We start from the raw sequence: 17725 nt of genomic DNA, 5'->3' as shown, positions 1-17725 counted from the left end.
TTTACATATAAAAAATCATAATGATATACTAATAGGAAATTCAAATCAATTTCATTAAAATTTAAACTTTCTTTGGAAGTTATTCCACTCATCCTGTGCAACAGTTGTGAGTGGTAAAACCTTTAGGTTTTTACAAAATTTTATGATACTCTTCATTTATGGTCCAAGAGCAAGGCTCTTAAAACCTCTACTACTTACTCGACTGAAAGTCTTTAAAACTAGGGTAAACATTGTTTTATAACGTTCTACCCTTTTATTAGTTTTATACCTGTCAAACATGATTACTTTGCTTACACTCAGAGTTGAGTAGCGTGATACCCTGAGTGACGGTGGGATGAGAAGGACAGAGAGGGACAGATGAAACTGGGCTTGGTGATCATGTTGGGGATTTGCATTTATTCTAACTATAGTGGGAAATACTGGGGAGTTTTGGGAAGGGGAGCAGCATGCTCTGACTTTTGCAAGATCACTCTGGTCTCAGTAGAGAGAACTGACTCAAGTAGGGTCTGAGCAGATACAGCGGCAGCAAATGATCGTGAGTATCAGTTAAGAGAGGAAGCTGGCTTGGAGTGAAGTGGCACCAGTAGGGAGGAAGAGAAGGTTAGATTATCTTATATTCTGAGGTTGAACCAAGAGTTTCTGATAAATAGATGTAGAGGGAGATTACACAAAGTTAAAAAAAAAAAAAAGGAAAAAAAAAATCAATGAGTGATGTGGAGTGGAGTCAAATAAAATGACAGCCCAGTGCTGTCTTTCCAGCCATGGCAAATGAACCAACGAGCAGGAGTAACATAAACATCTATAATGTTCTCACTATGCCTGAAGCAATATATACCAGACATGAACTCATCTGGTAAGGACATTCAGGGTCAGAGGATGGGAATAATGCAAAAAACTCTACTGGGGTTCTGTCTGGGAAGCCTCCTAGCAAGCCACTGTGGACAATGAGAGACTCCAGCTCAAGGAGGGTGTGGCCTGCAGGATGCAACAAGATGTCCACAAACAGCCGCTCCATCCGTTATCCAGTCCAGAGACCGGACTGATGCGGGGAAGTCTGGTGGAAGGCACATTTGTCACATGGGAAATGTTAAGTAAGCACCTTTCACTCAGCCATTATCATGCCGCCAAGCACAGTGCTGAGGGCCCAAAAGGTATTTCGTCATTTAATCTCCACAAGCACGTGAAGTAGATACTCTTCTCCGCTCTTTTAAGCATGAGGAAAGAGAGGCCCAGAAACAGCACAGAAAGGAGAGCCGATAGGACTGCTGTGATTCAGTTCCAACAGGGAGGTAGGTAGGGGTGGAGGAGAAGGTCTGCCCCTCCGGAGTGTAACCAGCAACAGCCCAGGTTTCAGACTCCTTCACAAAGGCATAATCAGCAGTTTCTCTGTGTGACCTCTATCAGAATATTTGGGCAGTCCATCGGTGAAAGTGGCTTTGGGCAGTTCTGACGGACCATTCATTCCAAGCTCAATCCTGCCCACCTACCATCAGTGTCCTGCCCCCATGCCAGTGAACCCAAATGATCCACTCTTATTCTTGCTGCCCCATCAACCTGATTTCTAAAGTCATCCTGACAGCACGATGGGCGTGTTAACGACTTGCCGTGAGGACTGGGCTCCAGCACCTCCTCTCCCCAGACAACATCGATCCTCTATTGTATCCAGTCAATAGACATTTACAGCAGACCTTGCTGGCGAACAAGTCAGCTTTTTGTGCCTTACAATTTCTGACTTGTAATATCCTTCAAATGGATTCGCCCATTCGAATATCCTGCAGGCAAACTCTTATTACTTACTCCAAGCAGCACAGTGAGTCTGCTTTATATAAAAGGTTATTGGTGTTCCTAATGCTATATCTGAAATATCTGTGAGCTGGTCCTGCCTCCTGGGTATGTTTTCACTCTTGCCAAGTACATTTACCCAGAAATGCTATTGGTGACTAAATAAACTCCAGTTTGGATTTTCCAGACCAAAATTAATTTTCATTTTTTGCCTCTACTTGGTACTAATGTCAAAAGCCCGGGGAACAGAGGCATTTGAAAACTATCTGCTGGCAGCTGGCTGATTTAGGACTCTCCATGTGCTCTGAATGTACCCTATAGCCAGAGGAAAAACAAAGTTCTCTGCAGACCTTTTGAAAACCATAAATAGAATTATATGGGTTGAGAGGACAAATGTGTGACTGCTACTCATATAAAAGGTTTAAAGGGTTTCCAAAACAAAGAAAGGTCTCAGGGATTGCAGACACTTATTTACTAGAGTAAATCACATACAGAATCATAGGGTTGTAAAGAACCGTAAATATAATCTGATCCCACAACCTGAACACTGCAAATGAGGAAATTACGAATTACAAATGCATCCTACCAAATTGGTGTCATTTTAAATGACATGTTAGTGTGCCCTCAGTATCTCTCAGGGACTTTCTTTTAATATCTGTCTGCTGGGGTCAGCCCTGCCTCCTGCTCTCATTCCCCTCCTTGTCACTTGCTCTCGTCACTTTCACTAAACCTCCTTTCCAACCTCAGGAGGCACCATACACTTGTGGTTAAAATTACTGGCTCTGAATGAGATGAGAGCTGGGCTCCACCATTTACCAGATGTATAGACTTGGGCAGCACACTTAATTTTTCGATGCCTCCACTTCCTCATCTATAAAATAGGAACAAGAATTGTAAGCATCTCATCTGTTTTGAGTATTAAATGAGGCTTTTGCTTTGAAGCCCTGACAATGATGCTAGGCACAGATTAAGCACTTGATAAAGGAGCACTATTACCGTCATCATCATCATCATCAACGTGCGCAGCCTCTGCTCCCCTTAGTACCGACAGATTATCTCTTCTTCAGTTCACCAAGAGAAGAAAGGTCATCAAATATGAACTCCCCCAGGTCCTCCTGCCCACTGCCTGCCAGCTCCTGAGCCCACAAACCTATGGAAACGCAACTACTGGGAATGGGAAGTACTTCTTGCTAATCCCTCCATCAGTGTCAGGAGCCCTTCTGTCTTCTCAGGAGCCATGGCCCCTCAATTAAATGACCTCTCAATTGAATCTCCAGACTCTCCCTCTTTTCTTTCACCATCCTCCCAGCCTCTTTCACCTTAAAACACAAACAAAAGCAAACAAGCAAATGCAAAACCTTCTTTTGAGCCTACACTTGTCGTTTACTGAATCCCTATCTCTTTGCTCCTCCTTGTTGATGTCCCAGATAAGTTTCCGGAAGACGAGTTTATCTTTGAGCGTCTTTTCATTACCCCTCACCCCAAGAAGTCTGCTTTCTGTCCCCAGCATACATTAGACCCTTCTCTCTAGTCCACCCAGAAAACCTCTCATTACTTTACTCAACACCATTTCTAGCATCTTCAATCCACCTCTTCTTCTGAAGCTGTTCTTTTCCTCAGGATGAGATATTTACACTTCTGTCTACTTTTCTCCAGGCCGTGAGCTCTGTGAGCCCAGCAACTGTCCCTCATTTGTTTCTCTATCCACAGCACCCAGTATGGTTCCTTGCACACAGTAATAAAGTTCCCATCATGAACACATGAATGACCTTCTCAGAAACATACGTTCAATCTCATTAAATGAAACAAACACTGACTGTGCTCCATCTGCATGCCAAGCACAGTGAAGGCTAAGGAGATTAATAATACACAGCCCCTGCCCTCCAGGAGCTGTTTATCATCCAGTGAGGGACGAAGAGAAATACAGGATTGATGAATAGGCAAGAGATATTGATGGCGGAGAGGAACAGAGAGAGAACAGGAAAGAGGAGGAAAGAGATGGAGGCAACATAGATTAATTCATACAGGCCAGGGGATACATTAGGAAGCCAATAAAAGTAAAATATGTATGTGCTTTTAAAAACAATCATTTAATCAAATTTAAAAAGAAGCAATATGCCTGAATCTAGTCAAATAAATCATGATTTCACTCCAAGCAAACAAACTTTGTTCACTGACATAACTTGGTTTTTCAAAATACAGAGAATACATTGAGACCCAGGAACACTGACTATACAGTCACCACATACAGAAATCCTTCTGTCCACAGACAAGGTCAACAGTCATGCTATGTCTCCAAGGAAAGCCTTGTAAACCTGTCATTGTGAAGAGACCTGTCAGTCTCTTAATCTCCCTCGTATACTGGGAAGGAAAAAAAATACAGAAAGAGAGCTGTGTATGAGAGTTATCAATTTATTGCCATTTGGCCATTTTATTTTACTTTATTGAAGTACTATCAGTTACAATGTGTCAATTTTGGGTGTATAGCACAGACATATATTCATTTTCATAGCCTTTTTCATTAAAGGTTATTACAAGATATTGAACATAGTTCAGAAACTTTTTTAAATCTATTTTTATATATACTGCATTTGGCCATTTTAGACTCAAAATGTAAATAAAAGGAGTTACTCTTCTAGCTAGAATAATTGATCCTGGTAATCAAGGGGAAACAGGGCTGCTGTTACATAATAGGAAAAAGCAGAACTCTGTCTGGAACTCAAGGGATTCTGTGGGACACCTCTTATTTTCCACACCTAGTAAAGAAGGTTAATGAAAAGTGTCAATAACCAAAAAAAAGCAGGAACACTGGGAATTCAGATCCTTCATGAATGGAGTTTTTGAGTCGTGCCTCCAGGTAAAGAACCCCAAGCAGCTGAGGTTTGGGCTGCGAGGGAGAAATATGGAATGGAGCTTAGAAGGAGGCCACGTATGCAAGGACAGCCTGCGACTCATCACAGAAAAGAAGCTTCTAGTAGTTTTTAACATTTTCTATTTGCTTGTTACATATATGTGTGTATTTGTAGAAGCTATTTTCTTTTTTCTCCTCTTTCTTTGCATTTTTATTTATTTTAGATACAAGTTGTTTGAAGATAACTTAAGGTAACAAAATATTCAGTGGAACTTCATCTGAATTTCAGGAAAAAATATATATAACCAGCAATAGATAAAATGACTGTTGGGACTAGCATCTCCTTATTTTGGGAAAAGAGTGAGAACATCTGAAGATAGCTGGCTGTATGTATCCTATTAGGTGGAACTGTAGAGTTGTTTCGTTGGTGTACAAGAATTCAAATGTGTGTAGAAAGGTGCACAGAGGAGTGGACCTTTTAACATTTTATAGCCTCTCAGGGCTAAATTTATCCTTCACTTGTATCTCCAGAAATGGGTATGGGCCCTTTAAATACTCTTCCCCTGCCAGCTGGCTGGCCATTAAGCACTTTCCACAGGGTGCTGGAGACACCCTGCAGGAGAAAGGTGTTTCCTATCATGGTTCTGGTATGCTAGCTCACCTGACTTCCACAGTGCACAGGCTTCTCCAGCACCAGCTCCTGCCTTGTAAGCACAGTGGGAGTGGCTTCTCCAGCATCCAGCTCCCACAGTGCACTGTGGCTGGCAGCACCCATCACCCCACAACTTCCCCTGACATCCCCCTTGGGCTTTGGTAACAGAGTGCTTCTGCTAAGACACTTCTCCAGGACAGCTTTCCCAAGCATCCTATAGAACAGATTTCTAGCAAGTTCCAGAGAGATTTCCAGCCAGCTCCGCTAAGGGTACCATGGCAGCCTCTCTGCCATTCAGTGAGCTGTGGCTGTGCTCCAGCAAGTCTGCATCACACCCCTAGGACTTCCTCTTTGGGTGTTCTACCTCAGCCCTAGGAGTAGTGGATGCTCCTTATATCTGCTATTACTGTATTCCTTTGAGTGTTATCTACTTCTTACTAGCCAATCTCTACAGCAACCCCCTATTATTAATTCTTTTTAACAAACTTCCCCTGTTCAAGTTACTATGTGTTCCAGGAGCAATGAGCATACCCAACACCCAAAGCTTGGTTTCTAAATACCATTCTTCAATGGCTCATTCTAGTACTGAGGCAGGAAGAACACAAAGTGAGATTGGAGTATCCTACAGTGGCAGAAAGTAAGGAAGTGCTCAAAAGGCCAAACAAAACAACCAAACAAAATGATGGAGGCATGTCAAAAGGATGCAGAAGCCACCTACCAGAACTCCTAACTGCCAAAGATAGAACAATTTAAGCAACAAAATAATATAATGTTGACTAAGAACCCAAAATGTCATGTATCCAAATTATACAAATGATTGATTAAATTGGGGAGAATAAATAAATCTTCCCTGCAGAAGAGTTCCAAATAACATACACAGATATTCCTCCTCTCAAAGACATGGAGCTTAATCCCTTAATCCCAGTAGGCTAAATTTAGTGGCTTGTTTCCAGAGAACAGAAAAAGGAAAGGGAAAAATAGTAACTTTATGTGGAGAAATATGGTAAACACTATACATCACCAATGATGAAGGTTAACCAAGTGATGGCATCATCAGTGACATCATGGGAATGTCATCATACTCCCAACATGATGTTAAGAGATGGGCACTCCAAATCTGCAGTGTTCTTTTCAAAACCTGTGACCTAGTCTAGTCATGAGGAAAACAGACTGGGGGACATTCTACAGGATACCTAGCCAGTTCTCTTCAGGATTGTCATGGTCATGAAAAACAAAGACTCAGAATCGTCACAGACCAGAGGAGATTGGGGAGACATGACAATGCAGTGTAGTGTCCAGGACTGGATCCTGGAACCGAAGGAGGACATTAATGGAAAAAATAATGAAATCCAAATAAAGTCTAGAGTTTACTGAACTAACTGGTAGCATATTAATGTTAGTGTCTCAGTTTTGACAAGCCAATGGTGACTTAAGATGTTATCAAGGAGAAAACTGGGTGCAGGTAGGTGGAAATTCTCTACTCTTTTTGCAACTTTTTCTGTAAATCTAAAATTTTTCAAAAATAAAAGGTTTACTCAAAAAAATTATTGCAGTTTGTCTACTGATTGGACCTGGACTAATACAAGGAACTGGTCTAGCTAAAAAAAAAAAAAAAAAAAAAAATTGTTTTCTGGATCTAACATACATGCTCAAATATATGCATAACAATAACCAGAGAGGAAGGGATATGGAGATAGAATCCTTGGGAATTCGGCCATTTTAACTCTGCTACTTAGTAGATTACTAGGGTGTGCAGTTGCTTCAAGAATTATCTGCTCCTAATGAGTGATATTAGAGTAACTGCTGCAGACAAACTCCAGGAAACAAAACACAGTGCTCTGGCTCAGAATAGCATTTTCCTACGTGCTTTAAAAAAGGAGTCAGAAGTGTTTCCTTAGAATATCTTTAAAGACTTCAGATATCTGTCCATGTTTATTTATGCTTCTGTTCATTATAAACTAAAAGTTGCCTTAATATCATCTTCTGGGATTAAAAGAATATGTATTATCAGAATTCTAGAGGCTTCATTCAAAAGTCAGTCAACTCCAAAATAAAGAACAGTTTATTTTCTAGATGGCCTCAGTCAGTTCAAAAACCTATGTACACTTTCATTTTGTTTACACATTCTTTAGTCTAATCCCTTAGTTTCAGGTAGGCTGCAGCTCTTAGGGGACAAAGTATGATAACAACTAAAATTATTCCACAGCATTCTCACCCTGAAATTACTAACAAACTCATTTCTCAAATGAAGAAATATATCCATTCTTCTCTTTCCTACTGGTTTATATAATAGTATTTAATATTATTTAAAATATTTTTATATATTCTATTATATATATAATAATACTTTTTCTTCCAAATGTGTAGGCACAACTGTTCTTTAAGCTGGAAAAGTCAACGAAAACAACATCCCACTTGAGGTCGCTCGGCTAGAAAAGTGGACATGAGCCAGGTCCCATATCCCAAACACTGTGCCCCAACAGCATGTGAACAAAATGCCCACTTTCCTCCTGATCTCCAACAGAAGGAAAACAAAACCCTGAAAGACAGTTACCCATTGCAATGGGAAGCCTGTCAGGGGCAGAAAGACACACATACAAACACACACACACGCACGCACGCACACACAAGCACTCTCTGTTCAAGACATAATAAAAAGGCTCTTTCACATGCAGTGTTCTGTACACTGACAGCACAAGGACTTCCCCTGGAGATGCTGTTTTAGAGACAGCCAAGAGATCACAAGTCTAAAACAAGCAGTTCTCACAAGATAGAGTCATCTCCCCAGTCAAAATGGAAGTGAGTAAAAATTCCTAAAACGAGCTCATCTAGGCTGGTACTTTTGAACTAGTTTCAGAAAATTGTTTGGTAGCCACGAGGACAAATTTGTGTCGTCATGAGAGCCTGCTCATTTTTAAAAGTAACACTTCCTTTCTCTTAGTGTTAACGTTTCATGCATTACAATTTAGTTGCACTTCAATTCCTTCTCACATTTTTTTTTTCAAGGCAAAATGAAGTATAAAGGAACAGGAAGAGTACACAATCACACACGCAGCAAACCTACGTTTTAACTGTGAAATTTACAAAAGCAACTGTATTATATGACATTCCATCATTTAATCCTCATAATAATGAATATAGGATTTTAAGTGCAACCTGCTTATAGTCCAAAATACCAGCATCTTAGAATTATAATTCTAACATAATAGAGACAAATGATACACTATATTATGAACTGATTTAATATCAAAATGTTTATGATTTACCATTTATTACAAATAATTCTCCCCAGTTACCTGAGCAAGTACTTATTTGCACCTCAGAATTCAGAGATAAATAAGTATGTTAAGTACTGAAAATATCAGTTTTACTTCTGCTTTAAAACCAACAAGTGGTAAATTTTTCTCACCAAGAAAATATGTTAGATAAATAAACAAGTAAAAACAAATGTTAGAATACAGTGGCTATATTACTGCAACTGCCTTACTGAACTAAGGAGTCTTAAATTCTGGACCCTACTCTGGAAAATGCATTCATATTCACAGAAGTATCAGAATCAGATTATTGAAATCTCCTTCTTTCTAAGCATCTTTCTTTATACTCTATTAGTAACAGTTCTGTGCATAACACATGCACAGATTTAAAAGAAACTGTATTTGTGAGTTGGATTGGGAAACTACACCATGTTCTACGTCGGGCTAAAGAGGTAAACCCGTGGCTCATGTAGTCTGCAGACAAGGGGCCCATACAGCAAAAAACATCCTGAGACAGACAGCAGCAGGTGGAAACTTACCACTGGAGCAGTTGGTCCCACCCCAGCCAGGCTCACACTGACAGGTGTTTGGAGCAATGCAGCGACCATGGACACATTTATCAGCACAGTGGGCTGTCAGAGAGAAAAATCAATCAAACAAGGAAAGTTGGCACAAGAAAAAAACCCCAACAACACAGCTGTTTCACATCTCAGTCTCAAGTATCACTTAAAAACAACATGCATGCTTGATAATTTTCTTCAATCCATTCCTCAGCCCTCTTACAGTCCTCTGTGTAACCAAACAATTCCCCTTCTTATTTTGATATCGCCAAGTAAATTCCTTCATTTCTACTATTTAATTCTACTTCATGCTAAATTAGGAAAGAAGTTTCAAGGAAAATTGCCTAATCCATTTCAAAAAATTATCAATGACTACCAAATATATCCTTTTTGTTTCAGGAGGAGCATATGTGGATGCAGAAACAAATCACAAAGCAAGATCTCAGGACTCCAGAGCAACAGAGTAGACCAAGAGGCACTCCCTTTACATAATACCTTCACTTGAAACAGTAGTCAAATGTCTTTGTGCGCATATTATTCACAACTATGACACAGCAGAATTAGATGCCCTTTTTCTATTGAGGAGAATATTCGAAAAATGTCACCCAGGTCTTTAGAAAACAGTAAAACTCAATTCCTCTTTCATTAATGAACATCATAGGTGTGACCCAACCCGTGAAGATAAGGAGTATCATTGCAAACATGAGCAGATGGGTAGTCTGATGATTTCCAAAGCAAAGTTCAGTGAGCTCACAAAAAGAGACATCATAAATATGCTATGCTGAACATCAACATTACTCTCAACCTTAATGTCACTCGTGTTGGTTAAACCTTCTTTAAAATACCTGGATATATGAGTAACTGTGAGAACATATTGGAAGAGTTTGGATTTTCAGGTTTTCTAAAATTTTATTTAAGGATAGGATAAGCTATCCTATGCTTTAGAGGTAAGTTTTATAAATTCGTGTCTTATTACAGAAGCAAAACAGGTCTACTGTCCAAATATAAAATGCCAATAAGCAAAATATACCTGTTTCTTTTTCTTGAGGAAGAAAAATGTTTTTCAATTTGCCTTTCCACTTAATTGAATAGGAAAAAAATTTTTCTATGCCATTAAATATTCTTCTGTGATATTTATATGTGTGTATAGTCTAAATTGTGTACACATTTATATAATATATAAATAAATATTGTCTAAATTGTGTACACATTTATATAATATATAAATATATATTGCTGTGCCAAAAGTGATAATCACTTCTAAGGTTTTTATCAAAAAGATTTAGACATAAAAGACATAAGAGAAAGGCATCTTAGATGAAGAGAAAGCAAAAGCAAGAAGTAGAAAGAAAAGCAAATGGAAATGAGAAGATCTTTTTGGGTGCAGTGTTTGGAGCAATAGCTTCAGAAGAGAGGGAGACACTTTGAAATCCAAACTAAGGTGTCAAGACTTTACTCTGAAAATTAACTGGAATACTCTAATGAAAGATAGAAATTTGTTTCAAGAAACCACCAGGCAGAGGACATCACAACAGAATAAAGTGACTTAAATTTCGGGAAGAGGTTCATTTTCTGTTACCAGAATAATTCTTTAGTACCCAGGCAATTTGGTGACGGGTGCCGGGCCAGGTGAGCTAGAGATTTTGACAACAGAGTTCCAAGGAGATTCTTAGCAACTTCATAATATTTGATAAAGACAATTACATATGTAATTGTAATTAAAAACAAAATCTGCCTGTAACATATGAACACACTGCCCTACAACATGTTGACTTATGCTGCCAGGTTAAGTTGATAGTGCCAACCTCAGGGGTCTGTGCCTCCTGCCATCTCTATGCATGCCTGACATTGTAGATGTGTTGTTCATTTTTAGAGTCATAGCTCTGTACTGTTATTGCTTTAAAATTTATGTAGGCACATACAAACCAGCAAAATACCTTAAGTGGAGCATGCAAGTGTCAATTTAATGCCATGGAAGGCTCAGGTCTAATTGTGCAGGGCATGCTCTGGACGCTGTACCACACTATGTTATCTGGTACCACTTGCACCCAGGACACTCCCATCTCACAGAGAGCTGGCACCCACTGTAAAGACGTGGACAGGAGAGTGCTTGGTCTAACTTGTCTTAGGTATTGATGGTATATGTGTTCCCAACATGCTGTTAGTGATCAGCGTTCAGACCCCGAATTCCCAATTTCACCTTCTTTAAGACACTAAAACTATTAAAAATTTGGTTTGTATATTTAAGAAGTTTAAAAAATCAGATACTATTTGTCTTTAATAAGAAACAAGAATTTTCTGATACTGTGCATTTAGAAGAAAACACAGAAATTGGATATGGTGAAAACACTTCTTTTGAGGAAAAGAAGTGTCACCCATATTCTCAAATGGTAAATTTTTGTGTTTATTTAAAATATTCTTGTTCTCATCCATCACTTTATACTAAGGAAATGTTATAAATGTTAAGGTATAAGGTAAATTTATATTAATAAAATAATATTTTGCTTTGATATCTTGGGCACCTATATAAAATATAATTTGATGGAAAAGTCAATTCCACCATTTGAAAATTTGAAACTCCCTGGGTTCCCGAGACACTGGGTTGGAAGACAGCAACCTGGGATTTCATACCTGCTGGGTTGGGGTGGCCAGGAGAGTTGAGTTTGGGTGGGTGGTTCAATGGGCTGGTCTTAATTTGTCACTCTTCTTTTCCTGTCTCCTTTCATTTTTTTCACTCCTTACCTTCCCCTTCACTTTCTTTTACCACTCATCTTTCTCTCCCCCAAACTACTTCTTTGCTATGCATAGTCACCATACAGGCTACAGATTAAACTTTGAATTTAGCTGTAGTTGTGTTAGCTCTTAGCCCCTGAGTGATCCCAAACGATTTCCCCTGTACCCACCTGAATCAACCAGAAAAAAGGTAAGATTGAACAAACAGGTCTAGCACCTTACCTCCAATATCAAGATGACCTTTACTAAAATGGATAAAGAAATGCATGATTTAAGTTAAGCCCGTGTCCCAGAAGGTTATGAATCAGAATTGCATGTGCTTGGATCCCAGTTGATTGTTTTTTGTGATTCTTGTTTTGTTGATTCCAAAAAACGATATTAAGTGTATTTCTACGTGTAAAAACTCAAAGGAGATCTGCTTCACAATGCTTTGAGATTACTGAATAATTATACGAATGTTCTCATGTTTGATTCCTGATGATGCAAACTTTGTGTTCTATGAAAAGAACACTCAGAAATCCAGTCAATTATAATAAATGGGAAAAATCCCATGATGTAATTTTTAAAATCTAGATTATTTTTATGAAGAATTATTTTTACGAAGAATTTATAAAGTATAGATTACATTTATTATTTTCTTGAAATAACATTTGGCTAAAGTCTGAAGCAAAATGTAAATAGATAGTTAGCAGAAAACAAATTAGTAAGTTAATTAGGAATTGAAAGGGGCAATCTGCTTTTCTAATGATTTTTTTTCTTAATTAAAGCTAGAGTCAAAGGATCACCTCTAAGCACTGAAGCCTAAAGTCAAATAATGATCTAAATAATGGAAAATGTTGTTGGTATGGGTACTCAAAGGAAAGAACACAAAATTCTACTGCCGTGGTGCAGAACTGTCACCTGGCATTAGATGGCAACACAAGTGCCAGGTCCATCCATTGCTCTCTCCTGTGGCTCTGGACTCTCCCCATGTAGCAACAGCTCTCACCAAGTACCCACAGGCCAGCGGGAGCAAAGGGAGACAACAGAGGAGAAGAGTGCAAGCTAGAAAACACTCTGTTTCCGATGTCCCAACTCACCCAGTTGCTGGCACACTAACCATGGGACATGTGGTGACAAACACAGACCCTCCCTCTGGGAAAATGGCAGAGCTAGATCCTTCCCTACCCCATCTTCCCTCTTTCAGCCTCAAATGCCACCAACTCTGGGTGTCTAACTTTCATGACTAACAAACTCCATGTGAGAAACCAAGGTGGGTAAAAGACATCAATTTGTTGTAGAGAAAATTCCAAAGTCAGCTGGAAAAGAAGAAAGGGGACAGAGGTCCCCCTTAGCAAATGTTCAGCAGCTTAGATTTCAAGGACAAGCACAAAAGATCCATCATAAGTATGACTTTCTCATCAGTAGAAACTGTCATTTTATTCCCTATCCATGTCTTTTCTTATTTTAAAAAAGGCAATTAAAACTAGGAAAATACTAGTAAAGACAATCTATTCAATATGATTACTTTTCACACATCTCTTTTAAGAAAATCATTAAATATCATATTCTGAGTTTTCAGTAATCTTTTATAGAGGCCAGATATAAGCTAAATATGTGGACCCATACTTGGTACACTGCTGCAGACACATCAAGTTGCAAGGAGCAGCCAAGGCATCTTCTCCCTCGAGAACTGGGGGGTGGAGGGCGGGCAAGAGACAGTAATGAGAAGAACATGCCACGTCTTTGATGTTAAAGCACTGGACAGCCTGTCTGCCTGATGGACAGGTGAGGGCTGACCTGATGACCCTGGAATCTTCTCTAATTAGGCTCCTGTTTCAGCCTTAGTTCCTAAATCCATTTAAACCCCACTACCAGTGACTGGACCTCATTCCATTCCCTTGTAAATACTTAGCTTTAAAACTGAGAGCCTCATATAATTTCCCTTTGGATTTACACCTAGGGTATGGCAAAAAGGTAAATGTTAAAAGTAGGCAGACTAAAGACTCCTTTAAACCAATTACATCTCTAAATAGTACCCACTGTTGTCCTAAAGGATATAATATAATCAATTCATTTAAGTTAATTTGAAAAATGTTTCCATGATCAAAGTGTCTCTTGAAAATAAGTGTCCAGTAAAAACACAAACCTTCCAGCTAATCTATCTTTCCGCAGAATTTTGCTTTTATTTTGGTGTTATGAATAAAGGGCACAAATCACTTTTTTTTTTTTTTTACCGAACATCATTCCTGCTTTTTTCAGACAAGAAAACGGAGACTAGGAAAATGCAATGATTTTCCTAATATTCACAGCTGGCATTAGAGGCAGAAGTAGGAGAGAATTCAGGTGCCTGAATCCCAGTGGACCAAAACTTTCAATGAGTGTGAATGGAGGTGGGGATGCAGGGGTGAAAAGGATGGTAGAGGCTGTGTTGGTTCAGGTGCACTAGATGGCTGGGAGTCAGAAGTTAGAAGATTCAACTGAGGAAGAGAGAGAAAGCAGAAAGTTAACTTTCAAGATAAACTTTATCCACTCCTTACTTCTGTTTGAGGCCAATTATATGCAAAATCTTTACAAAAATTAGACTCTGCTACTACAATGTTCACTGTAGACAGGAATCATTTTGTTTTCAAATTTCCAAACATTACATTCCAGCCTACCCTATCGTGTTTGTTTATAAAAGGGAAGGGAATTCTCTTTTCCTTCAATTTAATATTTACTGATGTAGCAGGCATGTTACTGGGCACCTCTGTGGATACAAAGATGGCAGATCAGGAACTCTCAGTCTACAGAGGAATCAAATAAAGCCCCCTCCACAAACTCAATATTCGCAGAGCAGGACACAGGTGTAATACAGAGGTATGAACAAATAATTACTGTGAACCATATGCAACAATTCCATTTATATGGAGAGTCCAAAGGCAAATCTATAAGGACAGAAAGTATATTAGCAGTTGTCTAGGGCTGGGAGGGACTTATGATGAATGTGGGGTGATGGTTAATGGGTATAGGGGTTTCACTGAGGAAAGAAAAATATTCTATTATCTAAAGTGTGTTGGTTGTACAACTCTGTGAATATAAAATATAACATCACTGAATAATGCACATTAAATGGTTGAATTGTATGGTATGTGAATTATTGTCAAAAAAGTCATCATAAAAAATACTGTGGGAGCCACAGGAAGGGAACAATCAGTTCCAACTAGAGTCAAATCAAGGAGGGTCTCAGGAAAGAGAGAATATCTGAGCCGAGGAAGTGGACACCTCAGGAATAAAGTTGCAGGAAAGAGGTGCTAACATCAGTTACCTCATACTCCACCCTCTTTCCATCCCATCCCCAAAATTGCATGACCCATGGTATGAGGTCAGGGGCTCTTGTCCCAAAGCCACCAGTGGTCCATATGTGTGACTTGCATAGATGGCCAATCAGCCATGGACAGTGAGAAAATACTAGGAGCCTAGAAATGTGCACTTATAAATTTAATTTTTTTAATCCAAATCTAAAATTCTTTTCTTTCCATTCCTGATAGAGCTTTCATGGAGCCCAAGGACAAGTACATAGAGTGATTACTAGCAGTGTCTTTGGCATACATCACTAATTATATACTTAACATCTATTCTTCCTTCCACCCTTATTAACAGAATACCACTTTCACCAGGGACAATGGTGTGACCAGCAATTAACTACACTCCCCAGCCCTCTTTCTGGACTGAAGTGTTCATGTTGAAAATAGTATAGGGGGACAGATTCATTGGTAAGCGCAATTCCCCATCTCCTTCTCCTTCCTGATGCATGGGGTGTGGACAAAATGGCTGAATCTGCAAAAAAGATCTGGCAATTCTGAAGGAAGAGCCTAGAGAATCATGGAACACTTTGCTCTGAATTTCTTGCATTAATAAATAAATGCCATAAATTACGTATTTCCAGACTTTTCACTATATAAAAATAAAAAACTCATCTTTGTATGTTTCTGTTTTTCAGAAACCTACTTACTGCAGCCAAACATGATTCGTAACTAACACGCTGCTTGTATAGAAGATCTTTCAGGTGAAAAAGTTCCTAAATTGAAAAAAATTCATAATAGCAAGAAATAATTATCTTAAAAATGTCCAAAAAGCACTTGGCAAAACCAAACAGCCATTCCTCAAAGAAATTCTTTACAAATTGGAAACAAAAAGGAGCTTCCTCTACCTAAAGGGTAAATATGAAAAACCTAGTACTAACATCACATTCAATAGTAGAAGAAGAATGCTTTATCCTTAAGATTAGGAACAAGACAAGGATGTCTGATCTTATCATTTCTGTTCAGCATTGTACTAGAGGTTCCAGCAAGGTAATAACACAAGAAAGAAGTAAAAGATGTCCAGATTGGGAAGGAAGAATTAAATTTCCTTTATTTACATATTATGCAAATATACACAAATAGGTGGAAAATCTAATGAAATCTACAAAAAAAGGTGCTAAAATAATAAGAGAGTTTAACAAGGTTGTAGATAAAAACCCATAATTATGATTCTATATACTAGCAAGAAACAATCAGAAATTGAAATTTAAAAAGCTATTTATAATATCACCAAAAATACAAAATACTTAGGGATAAACCTGACCAATGATGTGAAAGACCTATACACTAAGAACTAAATTAAAAAGCTGAACAAAACTATCAACCAATTTGATCTATTTGACATTTATAGAACACCCCACCCAACAACAGCAGAATGTACATATTCTCTCTAAACAGAGGGAGGCACTATTTAAGACCCAGATGACTCACTATTGTTAAGCTATTAATTTTCTCCCAAATAGATCAACAGATTAAATGCAATACCAATCAAAATCTCAGCAGCTTTTTTAGCTGAAATTGATAAGCTGATTTTAAAATTCATATTCAAACACACAGTACCTATAATAGCCAGAACAACTCTGAAAAAGCTAAAGGCTAATACCACTTGATTTAAGGACTTAAAAAGCTACAGTAACCAACAGAGTGTGATACTGATGTAAATATAGACAAATATGTTCAATGGAACAAAATAGAGAGCTCAGAAATAAATTCACATATATATGGACAATTATCTTTTGACACAGGCACAAAGGCAATTCACTGAAGAAATAACAGTCTTTGCAACAATGCTGAAAAATCTGGATATCCATATGCAAATAAATAAGTGTGGGTATGTAACTTTGTACCATATATAAATATTAACTCAAAATGAATCATAAACCTAAATATAAAACCTAAAAGTATACAACCTCTAGAAGAAAAAGTAGGAGAGAACTTTCATGACCTTGAGTTGGGCAAAGATTTCTTAGATACGGCACCTAAAAACCCAACCTGCCAAAAAGTAAGTTAATACATTTTTCCATCAAAAATAAAAACTTCAGCTCTTCAAAAAATACCACTAAGAGTATGAAAAGATAAGTCACAGAATGGAAGAAATATTTTCAAAAAATACTAGCTGACAAAAAACTTATATTCAGAATATATTAAAATTATAAAATAAGAAGATAAACAGTTCAATTTCAAATAAATTTAAAAACAGGCAAAAAGGTTTGGACACTTCACCAGAGAAGATATACTAATGACACATAAGTTCATGAAAAGATGTTCAAATATCATTAGTCACTAGATCAGTATGAATTAAAACTACAGTAAGATAACACTACGTATCTATTCAAATGACTGAAATTAAAAAGACTGACTGTACCAAGTACTGGCAAGGATGTGGAGGAACTAGAATTCTCATACATTGCTAGTGAGAATGTAAAATGCACAACTGCTTTGGAAAATTTTGTCAGCTTTTTAAAATGTTTGTGGACATTTGGATTATTTCCAGTTTTTGGCTATGACAAAGTATCTCTGAACACTGGGCACAAGTACCAAATGATTCAGCCATTACACTCCTAGGTATC

The 17725-nt window shown here is 38.2% G+C and overlaps 1 protein-coding gene across 2 annotated transcripts in view; it reads right to left on the bottom strand.

The window, feature by feature from the left end:
- The window catches only part of MEGF10 (multiple EGF like domains 10), a 155845-nt gene that overhangs the window by 69144 nt on the left and 68976 nt on the right, over positions 1 to 17725 (bottom strand). For both annotated transcript variants that reach the window (XM_074360599.1, XM_074360598.1), the window contains exon 5: positions 9079 to 9171. In XM_074360599.1, coding sequence (XP_074216700.1) covers positions 9079 to 9171 — 93 coding nt within the window. The remainder of the gene's footprint in view (positions 1 to 9078; positions 9172 to 17725) is intronic.

This window comes from Camelus bactrianus, chromosome 3 (assembly GCF_048773025.1).
Source record: "Camelus bactrianus isolate YW-2024 breed Bactrian camel chromosome 3, ASM4877302v1, whole genome shotgun sequence".
In the NCBI taxonomy this organism is placed as follows: Eukaryota; Metazoa; Chordata; class Mammalia; order Artiodactyla; family Camelidae; genus Camelus; species Camelus bactrianus.
Note: the sequence above shows the minus strand (reverse complement) of the source record. Positions and strands in the feature narration are given on the sequence as shown.